The sequence below is a fragment of the Magnusiomyces paraingens genome (assembly GCF_902498895.1).
Source record: "Magnusiomyces paraingens strain CBS 517.90 genome assembly, contig: contig1, whole genome shotgun sequence".
Classification (NCBI taxonomy): Eukaryota; Fungi; Ascomycota; class Dipodascomycetes; order Dipodascales; family Dipodascaceae; genus Magnusiomyces; species Magnusiomyces paraingens.
This window is the reverse complement of record NW_022474067.1, coordinates 988,830-1,006,312: the sequence shown is the minus strand read 5'-3', so window position 1 is coordinate 1,006,312 and position 17,483 is coordinate 988,830. Positions and strand designations below refer to the sequence as shown.

Sequence of the window (17,483 nt, the reverse complement as noted above, 5' to 3'; positions counted from 1 at the left end):
TTAAAGAAAAATAATTTTTTTATTGTTTCTGTCTAATCGTCACCTCGGTGTTTCCGGGACGTCTTTTTTTGAGAGTGCATTTTCTTTTCGCGTAGTCGAGACTCTTTAGCTCTACCATGGATTTTTTCCCAGCGGTCCAAGTCATGTTGTTTAGTTTCTGGTGGGATGTAAGCATGATCTTTGATTGCAGCAACAAGTTTATCAAAGCAGTCGTTTCTGTTTTCATCTCGGGACCGGGTGCGATCTGATTGAATGACCAAGTCTCCAGATGCAACCTGGTAGGGGAATGGTTTATGAGCAGCTGCAGCTATTGCCGAATAAGCATGGTCATTTGTGGTGTTGGCAACTGTGGATTGCGGGGAAAAAAGAATGTGTCGGATCACAGGATGGATCCAAGTGGCTGCACGGCCCCAATGGTGTGCTGGGAGTCTGACTGTCGCCTTAGTAGAGACCTTGTTGACATGCTGGCCACCGGGACCTGAGGCTCGTGCATAGGAGACGTCAAAATGGTGTGTGGGGATATGGGTCCGAGATAGATCTGTGAGCCATTGTCTAGCTTCTTCGATTTCCTTTTGAGTGAAAGAGTCCAGGAGCGGGTTGTGCGGGGGGTGTGAGGAGAAAGAAAGAGTTTGCTGATGGGTTTGGTCAAGCCAAAAGAGATATCGGGACGTGACCGGGAGACCCGGTCGGGACACTTGTTTTAGCGGAAAGATAAGCCTCAGCGGTAACATTTTTTTTTTTTTGTGTTATAAATGTATATATACAGAGTTTGCCATTAATGTTGCTACTATTATAGCGGTCTTTTTGTATGGTGGTGGCTTGCTGGCTGGCGGGGCCTTGCTTAGGTGGTAGTTTTTCTATGTGATTGGTTGCTCATTTATGAGGGGAGTAAAAAAATAAAGTCTGCCGGGATTGTTTCTTCTTGCCATTCAATTGACTTTTTTATATATTACTTTTTTTTTTTTTCTTTTAAATTTTTTTTTTTTAATTAATATCAACATATTCTAATACCTTTTCCTTTTAATTTCTTAAACTATACTATAACAATGTCTGCTACTCTTCTTTCCCGCCGTTTTACTGCTCGCCCAGCTCTTTTTCAGCGTGCATTCCATGCATCCCGCGCATCATTTCTCAGCGTTGGTGATGCCGTTCCTTCTGTTCCTGTCCAGGAAGGCTCTCCTGGCAATGTGGTGAGCTTGGCTGATGAGACCAAGAAGGGTAAATACGTGATTGTGGGTGTTCCTGGTGCCTTTTCACCTGCATGCTCTGCTTCGCATGCTCCAGGTTACATTTCGCACACTGGCGAGCTTGCTAAGAAGGGTGTTGATGGCGTTTTCATTGTTGCTGTCAATGATGCTTTTGTGACCAAGGCCTGGGCCGATTCTCTTAAGACCAATGACAAGGTGAGTATCAAACAATTGAAAATTGAAAATTGAAGATTGAAGAAAATGTGAAATGTAGAAATCAGTACTAACCAAAGCAATTTTAGGTTCGCTTCATTGCTGATTCTCACGGAGAGTTTTCCAAGGAATTTGGAACTCTGTTTGACGCATCCAAGTTCTTTGGAAACGAGCGTACTAAGCGTTATGCTGCTGTCGTTGAGAATGGCAAGGTCACCGAGGCCTTTATTGAGCCCGACTCGACGGGTCTTTCAGTGTCTGTTGCTGAGAACGTTCTTAAGAATCTTTAAAGCAATGCTTTTTCCCGGATAATGTACTTTTTAATTTCAAAATTTAAAATTTAAAATCTAAATGTTGTAATCTAAAAACTTGTTGTAACAACTTTGTTGCACACAAAAAAAAAATCAAAAAAAAACAAAACTCCCCCCGTCTTTCTGCCTCTCCACAGAACCACCAGATTCTTTCTTACTACAAAAACGCGTCAAATAAACAATTCAATAATGCAGAATATTCCATCAGGACCCGGATCTCAAAGTAGCAATGGGTCATTATCGTCATCTTCTTCAAACAAACGACGATCCGGTACATCGCGGCGTTTAAGAGCTCAAGGAACAGAAAGCAGAGGACCTGGATCGGAGCGAACATCTTCAGGACGCAGTAGTCGAGCACACAACCGGAGCAGTGGCAGTAACAATAGTATAAATAACAATAATAATCTGAGCAACAACAACATCAACAACAACATCAACAACAACATCAACAACAACATCAATAACAATATTAACAATAATAGCAACAATATATCGACAGTGGCACAATTAAAGACTTTGGACGAAACAGCTAAATATTATATCAACTATGGCGTGCTGGCGTTACACGACCCAAAACTTGGACAAATCTTTCTGGCAACAACCGTGTGTAATGTTTATGTTTATGACTACGAAACCGAGGGCTGGAATAAGTCCTTTTGTCAAGGTCCATTATTTTTATATTCCCGCGTTGTCCCCGAGAGCAATAGTCCCGAGGCTCGTGGACTAGACGCAAACGCCGAGCATCAAGAGGATGATCCAGGAACATATGCACCATACGCGTTACTGGTGCTCAACAGACTGTCTCTTGATAATTTCTCGCTGGCTGTGACTCCCAAGAGCGTGGCAGAAAAGCGTGGGGTGGAGACGGTAAGCATGTATCGTGATGGGGATTTCTTGATTGTACAGTCGCCGGACGACACGACTTATGGTATTTATTTGTACAAGGAAGCTGAGCGTGAGAATTTACTATCGACTGTTGAATGGTGTTTAAATGTTGATTTATGAGGGAAGAATTAGAAGATAAGACCCGATGTTGCTGGGTACCGGTGGTCATTTTTTTTTTTTTTAAATAATGAATTGATGGAGGTGGTGTTCCTAGAATTATTATAATTATTACGATTACATAATGTATATTAAATTATTATTTTTTTTTAAATTAAATTAAATTTAATTTTTATAAATTAACTTTTCCTTTACATTTTCTTTTCAATCAAACAACACCAAACAAAAACTTCTTTGTTAGGTTTTTTAAGCAAGAAAAAAAAAAATTAAATAAAATAAAGAGATTCATCTTGGTTTCTAAAAAAAAAAAAATTTTTTTTTAATAATCTTTCAGTAAAGAAATAGAAAAAAAAAAATAGATATTAATAGTTTTTTTTAAAAAAAAAGGTGAAGAGTTTTTAATTTTTTTAAAAAAAAAAAAATCATTCAATAATATGAGAATCACTCGATCTGCTTCAGCTGCTGCTGCTGCTGCAACTTCTGCAACTTCTGCAGCTTCTAGTGATGACAGTTCTGCGCCATTTTCAACAACACCTATTATTGCATCTGTTCCAACTATTGATTCCACTGCTACTACCAGCTCTTCTTCTTCTTCTAATAAACGACCACGATCAAATTCAAAAGGCACTGACCGTTCGCACAAGACCCGTCGTGGTAGCGTTTCGGCAACTTCGGGGTTGACTTTCTCTGACACAAACACGACCATCACCAAAGCATCTATATTACCAGTCAACAAGATTAATTTGCATAGTCAGTGTAATGATCATAATAATCATCAACATAATCATAATCATAATCACATAAACCCGCATCAACAGCAAAGTGTTATGTCTGCCCCAAAGCGACGATTCAGCCGTGGGAATCAAGCAACCAAATCTTTGGTGCTTATGCCATCAGGAGAAACCCCAACTGATAAACTTCATTCAGTACAGAAATCTGTAGATAACACTATTCATCTTGAAAATCCCCTTGATAATGTTTCAAAAAATGCCATTTGCCGTACAATTAATGCTGTTTCTAATGATGCTGAAGAAGTTGGCAGTTGTAATAGCAGCAGTAGCAGTAGTAATATCAGCAGCAGCAACAACAGCAGAAGAAGAAGAAGAAGAAGAAGCAGCAGCAGCAGCAGCATGAAAAACATCATAAGCGAGTCTTGTTCAACTAGTAATTTATATAAAAGCTCGGAATCTGAGTTTTCTGGTAGCTGTTCTGACTCTGGTGCCCAGTCTTGCTGTTCTGTTGCAGAGGCTAAGGCTGACAATCCTGTTGTCCTGCCTACTACAAACCAAACTCCCGCCGCCAACTCAAAAAGTATAAAACCTGCCAAATCCGCACACTCACTTCCCTCTCTTCCTTCTACCACCACCACCGCCACCACAACCTCTACCAAAATCTTCACTACCGCCACCACCACATCCGCCACCCCACACACGGTTACTGAAGCCGCAATACCTGCGAAATCACTCATCAAACCTGCTCAAGCTGTCATGTTCCAGAAGTCTTCTAAAGATTCTAAAAATAATAACCTTACAAACACCTCACGGATGAACAAACCCGCGGACCGAAAAGGAGAGACGGCGGCTGTAACTGAAAGGGGCTCTTCAGCAGCAGCAACAAAATCCTCTACTAACAACAATACTCCAAGTAACAAGAAACTTGACGTTGAAATTGATTCAGAAGAAGAAGAAGCTGCAGCTACAAGCAATAGATCTGACCTAGAAAACTACGACGATGACGAAGAAGAAGAAGAAGAGGAAGAGGAGGAGGAAGAAGAAGATGACGCACAAGACTTTGATGACGAATCTATAGACTATTCAGACGGCATTGAAGACTACGACGATAATGATTTTTCCAATAATACTACAACAGAATCTTCCGATAATAAAAACAACTCATACACAAGCAAATCGATACAAACACAGTCTCAAGACTCGTTGGACGGTGCCTACGATGATGACGACGAAGACATGATGAATGACGATGAAGAGGAAGAAGAAGAAGAAGAAGAAGAAGAAGAAGACTATAATGATATTAACGACCCATACTCATACGACGACTTTGACGACTCTACAACAACCCGCTCAAAGGATACTAAAGTCTACGATGTTAAGTATTCTGTACTCACTCCACCAGACCTTGACCGTGCTCAAACTCGTGAAATGACCCACATCTCTTCCATTCTTTCGGTTCCTCTCGATCAGGCTGAAACCTTACTCTGGTACTCTAAGTGGAACCCTGATAATCTCGTTGAACGCTACATTGACAACCCATCAAAAGTCCTTGCCGCTGCTGGCGTCGGCACAGACCCCAACAACCCTTCGGCCCCGATTTCTTTGGCGCCATACACCCCTGACCCTAATGTGGGCCCAGACTTTAAATGTTTTATCTGCTTTGACTCGGGTCCCTCGACCCCAGAGAACCCTATTGCATCCTTTGGGCTTGAGTGTGGCCACCGCACATGTCTCTCATGCTACCGTTATTATGTGCGCTCCAAGATTTTGGACGAAGGAGGTGCAGAGGCCATTCACTGCCCCCAACACAAGTGCAAAATCATTGTAAATCGTACAGCTGTCTCTACTCTACTTGAGAAGGAAGAGCCAAAAGTTTTTTTCAAGTACTTGGACTACCGTCTGAAACACTTTGTCATGTCGATGGACAAGCTGACATTTTGTCCAGCAGCAAACTGCGACTTTATTGTCGAGTGTCCTACCATCAAGCAGATTGACCCCAACCGACAAGTCCCTGCGGTGCGTTGCAACTGCGGTAACGCATTTTGCTTCAAGTGCCATAATCAAGACCACCGCCCTGCAACGTGTCGACTCACTGGTGCATGGCTCAAACGCTGCCGTGACGACTCTGAAACAGCAAACTGGATTAAGGCAAATACCCAGGAATGCCCACAATGCCATTCGACCATTGAGAAAAATGGTGGATGCAATCACATGACGTGCAAGCAATGCCGCTACGAATTTTGTTGGGTCTGTATGGGCAGCTGGACTCAGCACGGTAACCAGTTTTATAATTGCTCACGCTACAATGAAACAGACGCCAAGGAGGCTCGCGACGGTCAGGCAAAATCTCGAAACGAGCTTAACCGTTATCTTCACTATTATAACCGTTTCCGCAACCATCAGCAGTCGCTGGCTTTAGACTCGGAGACGTTTGACAAGATCCAGCTCAAGATGCGTGAGATGCAGGAGAGCCAAGGCATGTCATGGATTCAGGTACAGTTTTTATCACAAGCGTTTGAAGTTTTGCGCAAGTCACGTCAGACCCTGACGTGGACTTATGCGTTTGCTTTTTACCTCGAGCGTTCGCACCAGTGCGAAATTTTTGAGGACAACCAAGCTAACCTCGAACAATCAACGGAGCAGCTCTCTGAGTTGTTTGAAAGACCAGCTGCCGAACTGGTTAATCTTAAGGTGCAGCTGTTAGACAAGAGTCATTATGTGGATAGCCGCCGCGAGGTTATGCTTGAGCATGCCGCAAAGGGTCTCATGAATGGCACCTGGAAGTACCAAGAGTATCTACTTAATAGTGGTCTTACATTTTCATAGTTTTTACAAGTCTTTTACGGTTTTTTTTTCTTTCTTTTTTTTTTTTTTTTTTTTTTTCCTTAAATTTTTATATTAATTGGGTATATTGGTGTTTTTGTTTTTTATATTATTATCATTTCATTATTTTATTATTATTAAAACATAGTCTTAATACAAGTTAATGGGAGAATTAAATTTAAATGTCTTTATAATGAAAATTTAAAGGCGGCAACGGATGTACGCTTAATTATATGATAATAGCAAAGTCACATGATTATAAAGAAATTGTTGAAGTTTTGAGGTCGAATATCCGGCAACTTTCAATCTTTTTGGTTAGCTTTTTACAGAGTATTTCAAGTCCTTTTTGTATTGAATTCATTTATATATTGGATTACCAGATTAGAAAACATAGCAACTTTATAATTAAATCTTGCCTTTTTTTTCCCCCTTAAAAGAAAAAAAAAATAAAAAAGAGAAATTAGGAAATGTGATAAGAACAAATATTACTGCGATGGGAACCGTTTTATAATGGTTTTGGCAAACCGTTGACCTTCTGATGTTACTTGTTGCTATCTGATAAATTTCATGTCCATAATTTTAGATTTACGTTTGGATTTACATTTTAAGAGTTTATAAATTATTAAGAAAGAAAAAAAAAATAAAAAGTTATTATTTGCATAAAGTAGAGATTTGATAAATATATTTGGTATTCAATTGATAAAAATGTTAATACCAGTCTTTTCGTTCATTGCCATATTAGAATAAAATTTTTTTTTTTAAAAAAAAAGTAAATTTAAAATAAAGTCAATGCATTTAAATTTAAATATTAAAAAATACTTTAAAAAATTGAAAATAAAATTCGTTTGCTCTTTAAAAATATATATTAAGATTGATTATACAGTTCTGATGCTAAAACTAAAAAAGTAGCCTTCCTATGATTCCAGAACTCCTTGTGTAGGATCTCAACTCCATTCTACAGTTAAAAGGATAAAAAATAATGAAACCATTTTACAATAATACAAATGTATGAGTATTAGTGAAATAGATGAGAATTTGACTTATTTTCCAGTGTTTAATACTCCCAAAAGCAAACCCTATTAATCAATTTCCATCTGAAATTTTAAGCAAAGTCTTTCAAAAATTGCCATGAAGCTCGTTTTCAATACATAACAACAGATATTCTATTAAAGATTCTTCTCATAGTTATATCTGAAAACTCTATAATCAATTAAACTTATTTGTTTTTTAATGAATCATTAAACCAGTTAAGGAATCAACAGAGACTTAAGACTAGCTATGGATCTTTACCAAGCAAATGCATACTATTTATTTTGATTTCCATGTAATTTTCCTCAATATAAACCAGTTCCTTATATATAAAAAATAGATTTTAATTAATAATTCTAAAGCCCTTATATGGAATATAAAGGTTTTCATATTCCAAACCATTTCAATATGAATGGTAAAAGTTTGATTTTTGGTGGCTCAAGCTTTCAAAAGGTTGAAAAGGCCGGGTAACACTTTTAGTTTTAAAGGTCTGTCTGTGCACATACACACCTTCTGCCAAACCCTTTTCAATTTTTCAAAAGTCCTATCACCAAAACATTTTAAACAAACAATATCCAATCCTTAACACCCCCAAAAACAAAACAAATAATAATTTATCACAATGAGCGCAGCTTCTCCCGCGCCCCAGATTTATGGCGGAGGTATGCCTAGTTAATTGATTATTTTATCTGCATTTCTAACTTTTATTACAGACGAAGTCTCTGCGGTCGTTCTTGACACGGGCTCCTGGACGACGCGTGCAGGCTTTGCAGGCGAAGACACGCCCAAGGCTGTATTTAGCACGAGCTACGGACTACGCGAAGAACCCGAGGAAGAGTCCAAGGAAAAGAAAGATGCTGATGGAGATACTGCTATGGAAGAGAAACAAACAACTTCTGAGAAACGCAAACACTACTACATTGGCGAAAACTCGCTGCACTTACCGCGTGCCAATACTGAGATTCATAACCCCATGCACGAGGGTGTTGTAAAAGATTGGACAGCCATGGAACAAATTTGGGATTACGCACTCAATAAATCTTTAGGTATCGATCCCACTGAACACCCACTGCTTGTAACAGAGCAGCCATGGAACTCGCGTGCAAACCGTGCGTCGGCAATGCAACTTGCCTTTGAAACATTTTCAGTACCTGCTTTTTATATTGCAAAAACACCTGTTGCTGCGCTTTTTGCCAGTGGCAAAGGCACAGGTTTGGTGGTTGATATTGGACATGATGTTGTTTCAGTGACACCAGTGATTGACGGTCTGCCGCTGTACCGGCCTGCTCGGCGGTCGCTTTACGCGTCTCGCTTTTTGTCATTCGAACTTCAAAATATGCTCGAAACTCGCTACACGAGTTTCCCAGATACCGCATACGGACACATTCCAACAGCTCTTAAAAGGCCACGTTATATGATTTCCGCACGCAAAGTTCCCCTGCCAGTCAATACCGCACCACCTGCAGGTGCTGTGATTCTGCGAAACTTCCCCAACGTTTATACCCCTGGGCCTGGTGTACCTACTGAGTCGTTTAGAGATTTGGAGGTGGAAACACGCATTGTGGAGGAATACAAGCACACCATGTGTCAGGTTGCAGATACGCCATTCAAGAAAGACAATAAGGAGCTCGTTGACAGCGTTCCTGCACGGGTCTTTGAGTTCCCCGATGGATCGAACTTTGAGTTTGGGGCTCTTGAAAGAGTGGCTATTACTGAAGCCCTTTTCAATCCCAAGGCTGATGAATTTAAAATGGATAGATTCCCTGTGCCTTCGAAAACAGAAGAACCGATAGCAGAGGCAGCAGCAGCGGCGGCAGCGGTAGCGGCAGCAGCAGCAGCAGCAGCAGCATCAACTACAAAAGATAAAAAGGCAGATGCAAAGGAACCCCACGAGTCAACAGCTGACCAGAAACCTGCAGAGCCAGCAGCCAATGGCGCTTCTAAAGAACAAACTGCTGGTCAAGCGTCCGGTGCAACCAATGGAGCTGCCAGTACTGGTACTGCTACCGGGACCACTGCTCCCGCAGCACCACCGGTACCTCCTCCCACTCCAGCATACATGTTGAACGATGTTCGCCCGATTCCACCGTTTAGTCGCACACTTGGTCTTTCGGACCTAATTGTGTCTGCAATTAATGCGTGCGATGTGGATATTCGACCGAATCTTGCAAACAACATTGTAATCACAGGAGGTGGATCATTACTTCAGGGCTTGACGGACCGGGTAAACCAGGACCTGTCTCACGCGCTGGCCGGACTCAAGATTCGAATCTATGCACCGGGCCACGTTACCGAACGGTCATGTGCTGCATGGGTCGGCGGTTCAATTCTGGCGTCGCTAGGGACGTTCCACCAGCTGTGGGTGTCTAAGCGGGAATACGAAGAAGTTGGACCTGACAAGCTTCTTGACCGTCGGTTTAGATGAGATACGGGAAATGTAGATTTTTTTTTTTTTTTTGGAAATACAAATGATGTGTGTAAATTTTTTATTCTTAAAAAACCTGCGGCTGAAAAAAATTTTAAGGGCCAAAAAAAAAATAAATAAATAAAATTTTTTTCCTTCACCACACACTTTCTTAGCATAAACAAAAGCCAAAAATGACTACAACGGCAGCAGATGATCTCAACGACGGGTTGGATTACGCGTTTGATGGAACGCTGAGCGACGGAGACAATAACGGATCTAATTCTGATGAAGGTGCTGTATTTCTGGACGATGAGATTTATTATGGAGAGTCTGGCGATGGGCCTTCCTCGAGCAAGAAACGCGGTGCTCCTGAATCAAACACCTCTGACGCGTCACAACAACCGGCGTCGAAAAAGGCCAAGAAGAAGAACAATAAGAACAAAGGTCCGTCCAAGTCATCACGGAAAGAACAAGGTGAAACTATAGCTGCTCAAAAGTCCGGGCTTGCCCGGCGGAGTGATGTGCCTGCACTTGTTGCGGATTTTCTTTCATCGGCCCTGAGGCATCGTCACAAGGACTTGTCGGCTGTGGAAGTTGCAGATATGAGCATTCCGGAATCGCGTATTGCAGAGACTGGAGAAATTGCGTTCCCAGGAGACCGAGACTTAGAAGAGTACGGGCGGTTTTTCGAACAGTTTTTCGGGTCAGTGTTTGAGGCGAACCGCAAGGTGTGGGGTGACAATAAAGATGACAAGAAGAAGGATGATAAGAAGAAGGATGATAAGAAGAAGGACGATAAGAAGAGCAAGAAGGATGACAAGAAGAAGGACGAAAAGAAAGATACCAAAAATAAACAAAAGCTGAAATACATTGTGGTGCTTGCAAGCTCTGCCAAACGCGTTTGCGACGTGAACCGTGCGCTGCGCAAAACCCCTGGTGGGTCGTTCAAGCTGATTGCCAAAAACGCGCCCGAGTATGATGCACGCATGTTTGCGACGGCCCGCAGCTGTGTTGCCGTAGCCACAGTGGGCCGTCTACAGCGTGCACTGGATGCTGGGTACCTTGAGGCTTCACAGATTGCTGCCATTGTTGCCGACTCGACATATCTGGATCCCAAGGCTCAGCATGTATGGGATCTTCCCGAGACCATTCCATTTGTGCGCAAACTTCTTGATGAAACTGATCCTGAAACTAAATTGTATTTATATTGAGCAGAAAGAGAGAAAGTAAGAAAGAAAGAAGAAAAAAATTAATAAATGAGAATAATTAATAACTTTGTAGACATATTTAATATATACACTTGAAAAAAAAACAAAACTACACTTCAGAACATTCGTCGAGGAGTCGCTCAATAGACGTGACATGCTTGCCAACCGACATTTTCTTGAGAATCTGGAGCTGCGCCTTGACATGACGAGCGAGTCGATCACGCTGAGGTTTTTCTGCGCACTCCAGCAACTTCTGAATCACGTAGTTTGCAAACTGGTCCTTCATCATGAGACTCAATGGCGATGCCGTAGAATCCATGGGTGGAGCTGTATCGGCAGGACCTCCCAGGAGAACGTCAATGTAAGCCGCCCGTTGGTCTGGGGTTCCGTACACAATGCATTTTTCAACAACATTGGACGCAAACTTGTGACGCGAAAAGGTAAGCAGCGACACACGTACCAGCTCAATAATTTTGTCACGATCTTCAGGCTTACCGCGCTCGATTACGTGCTGCATGACGTAGTTACCGTATTGATCATCTACAAGATGATAAGCATAATGGTGAAGATCACGCAGGAGGTCTTGTTGTGCAGACTCGTCACAGTATTCGAGCATGCGTTGAATGACACGGCACCCGTACGCATGGGTGGCCAAGCTGAAAACCTGGCCGTCAAAAGCACGCAAAATAAAGCCAATGTGTTCTGACGGGATGCGCTCAATAGCCTTTTGCACAACGTGGTTGCCATTTTGGTCCTTGATGCACTGCAAAACATGACCATCAAGTTCTTTAATGAGACGCGCTTGCTGGTCCGTCAAAATGTGTTCAATGGCTTTTTGAATAACACGACAGCCATACATCTGCAGTGAGAGACTGAGAACGTGGCCCTCCATTTGCTTGGCCAGTAATGTTTTTTGCATTTGGTTTCCAAGCTCAAAAAACTTTTGAATGACATAGTTGCCAAAAACATCCGTCATGAGCTGGAGAGCATTAGAACGAAGTTCAAGAAAAAGAACTTCTTTATCTTCACTTGAGGCAGTTTCTAATTTGGACTGAATAAACCGAGAGCCATATTGGTCACCACTAAATTCGACAATGTGGCCATAAATGTCGCGCAGCTCGTACTTGCGCTGTTTATTACCGCGAAATTCTTCAAGAAGAGGAGACCGCATTGAAGAGTCGTAGGGAAGAGACGCACCACCGTTTCCATTGCCATGCCCATTGGAGATGGAACCGCTGCTGCGGGCTCTGCCTTGGACTTGGCGAGGATATGAGTGGTAGGTTGTTGTGTCTGGGTACTGCTGCTGGTATGCAAGTTGCTGGCGCAGGGTCTTTTCATTGGGCCGCAACGCGGCAGAGGGAGAGGCACGAAAGGGCTGCTGCTCATACTCGAGAGGTATCTGTTGAGGAGATGGGTGTTGAGATTGTGGCAGCATCTGCTGGGGTTGTTGCTGGGCTTGTGGCTGAGGCTGGGCTTGAGGCTGGGGCTGTTGCCAGGAAGTTTCTGGAGAACTGAAAACAGAGGCGTATTGATGTTGGGGCATAGGTGAACGCATGGTAAAGTCTACCCCGGGACTGTCAAAGGGCCGTGGACTAAGAGTATTGGTCATAGATGGTGACACAACCGTAGATGCACTTGCTGTGGAAGACTGCTGCCATGGAGAAGAGATTGAAGGTGCCCCAGAAACACTACCTAAGCGAGACGGGACGGGTGAAGCAAAGGGACTAGTAGTGGCGTAAGACGAGTCTCCACCGTAAAGACTAGATGAGCCGGTTAGGGCCGGGCTACCAGTTGAATAGACGGACGAGACGGAGCCGTGACGGGACGTATAGTCTGAGTGCGCATGAATTTCAGCGGAGCGTGTCACATCGCCGATATTAGCAAAACGGTCAAGCAGCGAAATGAGATTGTTAGCAGGCTGAGGGGGTTGTGCTGGCGTAGACATAAACGACTGTGGTGGTGGCGGTAATGGTTGGGCTGACCGCTGCAGAGTGGCGTGAGTGGATGAGGCGGAAGAAACGGCAGAACCGTTGAAACGAGGGGAGCTGCGATACGACATGATGCTTGAGGCTGGAGTGAATGCTGGCGATGGCTGCTGCTGCTGAAGCTGCTGCTGCTGTTGTTGTTGCTGAAGGCTAAGATGGAGCTGTTGGTGATGGGGCGTTGGCTGGGCCGAAGGTTGAAGGGATGTTGAAGAGGATTGCAGTTGAAGGTGAGCGTTTGGTGGTGGTGAAATAGCGCTTGAACGGAGCCCGGGCTCTGTCAAGGATGGAGACCCGCTGACAAAGTCCGGAAAAAACTTTGAATCTGAAAGTACCGAGTTGCGGCGACTTGAAGGTTGGTTTTGTTGCATGGATTGTTGCAATGGTTGTTGCAGTTGTAGGTGCTGCAGTTGTTGTTGTTGTTGTTGTTGCTGCTGCTGTTGCTGTTGTTGTTGTTGTTGTTGTTGTTGTTGCTGTTGCTGTTGCTGTTGCTGATAGTGCAATGAGACACTCAACGGTTTAAACGGAGTGGTGGTGGGAGTAGACATTTTGGAGGGTGGCCCAGAAGCAGGACTCGATGTCAGTGAGGGTAGGGTTCGCTGGCCTGGTGCTGCTCCAACCGAAGGCCCCGAGAAAGAGGCTTTGGAGCCATATCCGAGACTAAGCTCTCCAAACTCGCGGTCAATCTCGGAAACAGAGTTGTGGCGAGGTCCGGTAGTTCCAGGACCTGGAGAAGATGTTAAAGAAGCGGGAGCGGCCCAGATAGGAGAGGTTGTTGCTGCAGAAGCTGCTGCTGCCACGGAGGCCGAGCGCGGGACAAATGACGCTGAAGAAGAGGCCATAGAAGACGGCGTGGCAGAGGCAGCAACAGATCCTGCGGATGGGGTTGTTGATGCTGAGTTGTACAGGTTGAAGGTGGTGTGGTGGTTGGCCTGTTGTTGTTGTTGTAAGTGCTGCTGCTGCTGTTGTTGTTGTTGATACTGCTGATGCTGCGGCTGTTTAGAACCTACAGCTAGAGACGCGAGACTAAGCTGAGGAGAGATTGATGACACCGAAGAGAAAGAGGACGGATTAGAAGCAGAAAATTCGGAGCCAGAGCTTGGAGTTTCTGGCAGTGCGTTTTGCTTTTCGAGCGAGCAGGTTGAAGAGGCCGGCGAGGTATTTGATAAGGAAGTTGAAGAAGAAGCCGAGGAGCTTGAAGAACTGTTTGTATTTGTATTATTATTAGCAGTAGCAGTTATACCAGACGTGATAAATGATACTGAAGATGACGACAACGAGTCCTGAGGAGTTCCTATTAACGACTTGCCTAGGGGGGATGAGAAAACTGATATGGCAGTAGCCGCAGCCGATGGTGGTTGAGCAAAGAGGCGGCTTGAAGCTGCAAAGACAGAAAAGTTTTGAGGTGTAAAAACTAAAGAAGAAGCGGTTGAAGCAGAAACAAATGGAGCTCCAGGAGATATAGCAGAGGTCGTAGATTGTGTAGAAGATGGAGGACTTGTTGACGACGGAATTCCGCCGGGCAGAGCGGAAGAAGGCGGCGGTGGTGGCGATATGGTTGTGGTAGGGGCCGCGAGAGAGCGGGGGGAAAGAGATGGCAAGCGGTCCGGATGGATGCAAGGTGGAGCTTTAGAAGAAGATACAAAGGTAGGGGGAGAAGCTGGAAGGGTTACGAGAGAGATTGCCGGGACAGGAATGGGATGGAGGAGTCGTGGCGGGACGGGTGATGGGATGTTTTGGTGGTGGTGATAGTTTGGAATGGCGTTGTTGTTGAGTTTATTAGTAATCTTGTGGTGGTGGTGATGGTGGGGGCCAAAGACGCCATTGGCGGGCTGCGGGGGAGGGCAGGCGGAGTGCTGAGACTCAAGTTGAATAGAAAGTTGAGGCATTGAGGCTACACAGATAACAGAGTATACAAGGAAAATGTACAGTACAAATAGATAATAGATAATAGATAATAATAATAAATAAATAAATAAATAAATAAGATAAGAAAATAGTTTCAAAAAAATTAAAAGATAAACAAGTGGAATTTATGGTATTATTTATATATTCTGGAAAAAAAAAATGAAAAAAAATTAATATTCATTTGAAATATTTTCTCGTAGAGACTCATCACGCTCTCATTCCTGTTCCTCTCGACTGTTTCATGGATATTGGATGTCTGCACCTGTGTCTTATTGAGAAGAGAAGAACGCGAGAACTACAAAAAAAAAAAAAAAAAAGAAAGAAACACTTTCTTAAATGGTAAATATTTACATAAACTAGACCTATTCCCCCCTCTTTCTACTTTGCTTTCTTTAATGTTCTATTAATGTTCAAGAGAAACCAAGACCTTCTTTTTTTCCCTTCAATATACTGCTTATTTATGTTTCTTTTTTTTTTTTGCTTCTTCTTCTCCATTTGGTATTAGCAATCTAATTGAGCCTTTCTCCATAATGGCATAGTTTCTATATCCCAAAAAAGATCCGTAGAATATCCTTGCTACTTTCAAAGCGTGTACCTTAGATAATGCTCAGAGCGGGATTTCTTAGACATGAAAAGTCTACTTTATTTAAACACGAGACATGAAATTCATGCGATATAATCAACAAACAAGCAAAAAAAAAAAAAAATCAATGAATATGAATAGAAGTAGTGGAAAGGATTCCAATAATTAAACACATCTTTTTGAAAGTTGGAGTTTTTCTTGTATATATATTTTCATCTTGTCTTGTTTAAATATAATATATAAATAATATATACCCAAATGACCTTTTGTCTCACTCCAAACTGTTTCTCAAAAAAAAAAAAAAAAAAAAAAAAACTTTTAAAGTCTAAATTCTTTTTTTTTTTTTGCACGGCAATACCTATTTTTTTTTAAGCCACGGCGCACCATCATAGAAAGTTCAGACGGAATTACATAGCGTTCCATTGGATAGTTAGTGCTGACATAAGAACGCGCTTAATCATCACGTCACGTTCACGTCGCGCAATTTTTTTTTTATTTTTCTATTAAAAATAAAAATAAAAAGTAAACAAACGCGTAAACACAAAAATTCTTTAAATTTCCTTTTCTTGACTTTCATAAAGAAAAAATAAAAAATTCTATTTCGAAATAAAAAAAATTTTTCATTACCAAGTTTTGTCAAATTCTCTTTCAATCTCTGCAATTGTTTTTTTCTCTTATATACTAAAATGAAACAAAAACCTTTATATTCTTCCCGCAAGCAACCCTCTGCATCCAAATCCCAGCTGCATTCAAATCCCATCTCGATCCCCTCCTCAGACCGAGCCTCTGAAACTTCACCTGAACTTTTATCATCTGACCAAGATTCTTCTTCTTCTTCTTCTTCTACTGATGAAAGTTCTGATGACGATAGTGGCCAATCTGATGTCGAGTTTGTGCTAGGCAAACGCCCGGCTAATCGTAAAACCAAACCCAAAACAAAGAGCTCACCAAGCAAACGTCGCAAAATAATAACAGAATCATCTAGTCAACAAGAAGAACCAATAGTACTAGATGACGGTATTGTTCTTCTCCCATCTTCATCACCAATTGAATCCATTCGCTCACCTTCTCCCATTGCATCACCTGTCACCAAAGTTCCACGTCTTTCATCTCGTGTGTTCCCCTTTCTGACCCCAAAACCAACCTCGCTAACTGCACTTGCTCCACCATTTCAAAACAAGAAAAGAACAAAAAAGCCTCCAGCGAAACCAACACAAACACATCTCAATTTTGCCGGACTGCTGCCATCAACAACCTGTGCAGAATGTGGTATGTCCTATTGCGCTCTCAATAGCTCAGATGTTACTGTACACACAAAGTTTCATGCCAAATCAACACTAGGTCGCGACTGGACATCTCCGGATTGGGGTGCCTTGGTCTGGCGCGAAAGCCCGTTACATGATCAAAACAATAATTATAATACACAGCACAATACTACCAATGTTAATAATTCTCAAAATTCATCATCCACATCCCTGCTTGGACCTCCTCGTGACCGCATCTTAAGAGTTAACGCATCTTCTAAACTTCCAGAAAAACGAGCTGTCCAAGATCTCTTACTCTGCGTCAACACAGAGCTTTCAGCACCTCCAGAAAACCAGACTTGGCGTAAAGGCCCAGCTGCTGCTGCCGCTGCTTATGTTTATGTTTCTTCGTCGTGTTCTGATTCATCTAAAGATTCTTTTCCTTCATCTTCTTCCCAGCCTGTCCCTCGCGCAGTTGCAATTCTTGTGGTAGAACGTATTTCTCGCGCACATACACTTGATCTGACTACGGGCACAATGACTCCTTATAAGACTCCAGACCAATGTCCGGCCCCAGTCATGGGTGTGGCGCGCATATATACTGCACGAGGGTTTCGAAGAAGAGGGTTTGCAGCTCGGTTACTCGATGTGGCAGCTGAGGATTTCATTTACAGGTACCGTGTCCCCAAAAAAGCTGTTGCATGGAGTCAGCCTAGTGCCAGTGGCGGGATGTTGGCTAAATGTTGGCACGGGGACCAGTCGCCAGGTCCCGACAAAGTCCTAGTGTATTTAGAAAATGATGCTGTCACCAAAAAATAATGGATTAAAAGATGCATGAATATAATAAAAATAAAT

The 17,483-nt window shown here is 42.6% G+C and overlaps 8 protein-coding genes across 8 annotated transcripts; 6 read left to right on the top strand and 2 right to left on the bottom strand.

Annotated features, from left to right (window-relative positions):
* Window positions 1–32: 32 nt before the first annotated feature.
* SAPINGB_P000334 (uncharacterized protein) lies at window positions 33–731 on the bottom strand (the record flags this gene model as incomplete). The annotated part of the gene is made up of 1 exon (XM_031995058.1): window positions 33–731. One exon carries the CDS (start codon window positions 729–731, stop codon window positions 33–35), a length of 699 nt encoding a protein of 232 aa, XP_031850949.1.
* A 315-nt stretch (window positions 732–1,046) lies between these two features.
* SAPINGB_P000333 (uncharacterized protein) lies at window positions 1,047–1,690 on the top strand (the record flags this gene model as incomplete). Its single annotated transcript, XM_031995057.1, has 2 exons — window positions 1,047–1,403; window positions 1,490–1,690. The coding sequence occupies 2 exons, from the start codon at window positions 1,047–1,049 to the stop codon at window positions 1,688–1,690; spliced, it is 558 nt and encodes a 185-aa protein (XP_031850948.1).
* Window positions 1,691–1,900: 210 nt separating this feature from the next.
* SAPINGB_P000332 (uncharacterized protein) lies at window positions 1,901–2,716 on the top strand (the record flags this gene model as incomplete). The annotated part of the gene is made up of 1 exon (XM_031995056.1): window positions 1,901–2,716. The coding sequence occupies one exon, from the start codon at window positions 1,901–1,903 to the stop codon at window positions 2,714–2,716; it is 816 nt and encodes a 271-aa protein (XP_031850947.1).
* Window positions 2,717–3,147: 431 nt separating this feature from the next.
* Window positions 3,148–6,270, top strand: SAPINGB_P000331 (uncharacterized protein; the record flags this gene model as incomplete). Its single annotated transcript, XM_031995055.1, has 1 exon — window positions 3,148–6,270. One exon carries the CDS (start codon window positions 3,148–3,150, stop codon window positions 6,268–6,270), a length of 3,123 nt encoding a protein of 1,040 aa, XP_031850946.1.
* A 1,648-nt stretch (window positions 6,271–7,918) lies between these two features.
* Window positions 7,919–9,721, top strand: SAPINGB_P000330 (uncharacterized protein; the record flags this gene model as incomplete). The annotated part of the gene is made up of 2 exons (XM_031995054.1): window positions 7,919–7,958; window positions 8,010–9,721. 2 exons carry the CDS (start codon window positions 7,919–7,921, stop codon window positions 9,719–9,721), a joined length of 1,752 nt encoding a protein of 583 aa, XP_031850945.1.
* Window positions 9,722–9,894: 173 nt separating this feature from the next.
* SAPINGB_P000329 (uncharacterized protein) lies at window positions 9,895–10,914 on the top strand (the record flags this gene model as incomplete). The annotated part of the gene is made up of 1 exon (XM_031995053.1): window positions 9,895–10,914. One exon carries the CDS (start codon window positions 9,895–9,897, stop codon window positions 10,912–10,914), a length of 1,020 nt encoding a protein of 339 aa, XP_031850944.1.
* Window positions 10,915–11,020: 106 nt separating this feature from the next.
* Window positions 11,021–14,782, bottom strand: SAPINGB_P000328 (uncharacterized protein; the record flags this gene model as incomplete). Its single annotated transcript, XM_031995052.1, has 1 exon — window positions 11,021–14,782. One exon carries the CDS (start codon window positions 14,780–14,782, stop codon window positions 11,021–11,023), a length of 3,762 nt encoding a protein of 1,253 aa, XP_031850943.1.
* Window positions 14,783–16,070: 1,288 nt separating this feature from the next.
* SAPINGB_P000327 (uncharacterized protein) lies at window positions 16,071–17,447 on the top strand (the record flags this gene model as incomplete). The annotated part of the gene is made up of 1 exon (XM_031995051.1): window positions 16,071–17,447. The coding sequence occupies one exon, from the start codon at window positions 16,071–16,073 to the stop codon at window positions 17,445–17,447; it is 1,377 nt and encodes a 458-aa protein (XP_031850942.1).
* Window positions 17,448–17,483: the final 36 nt, after the last annotated feature.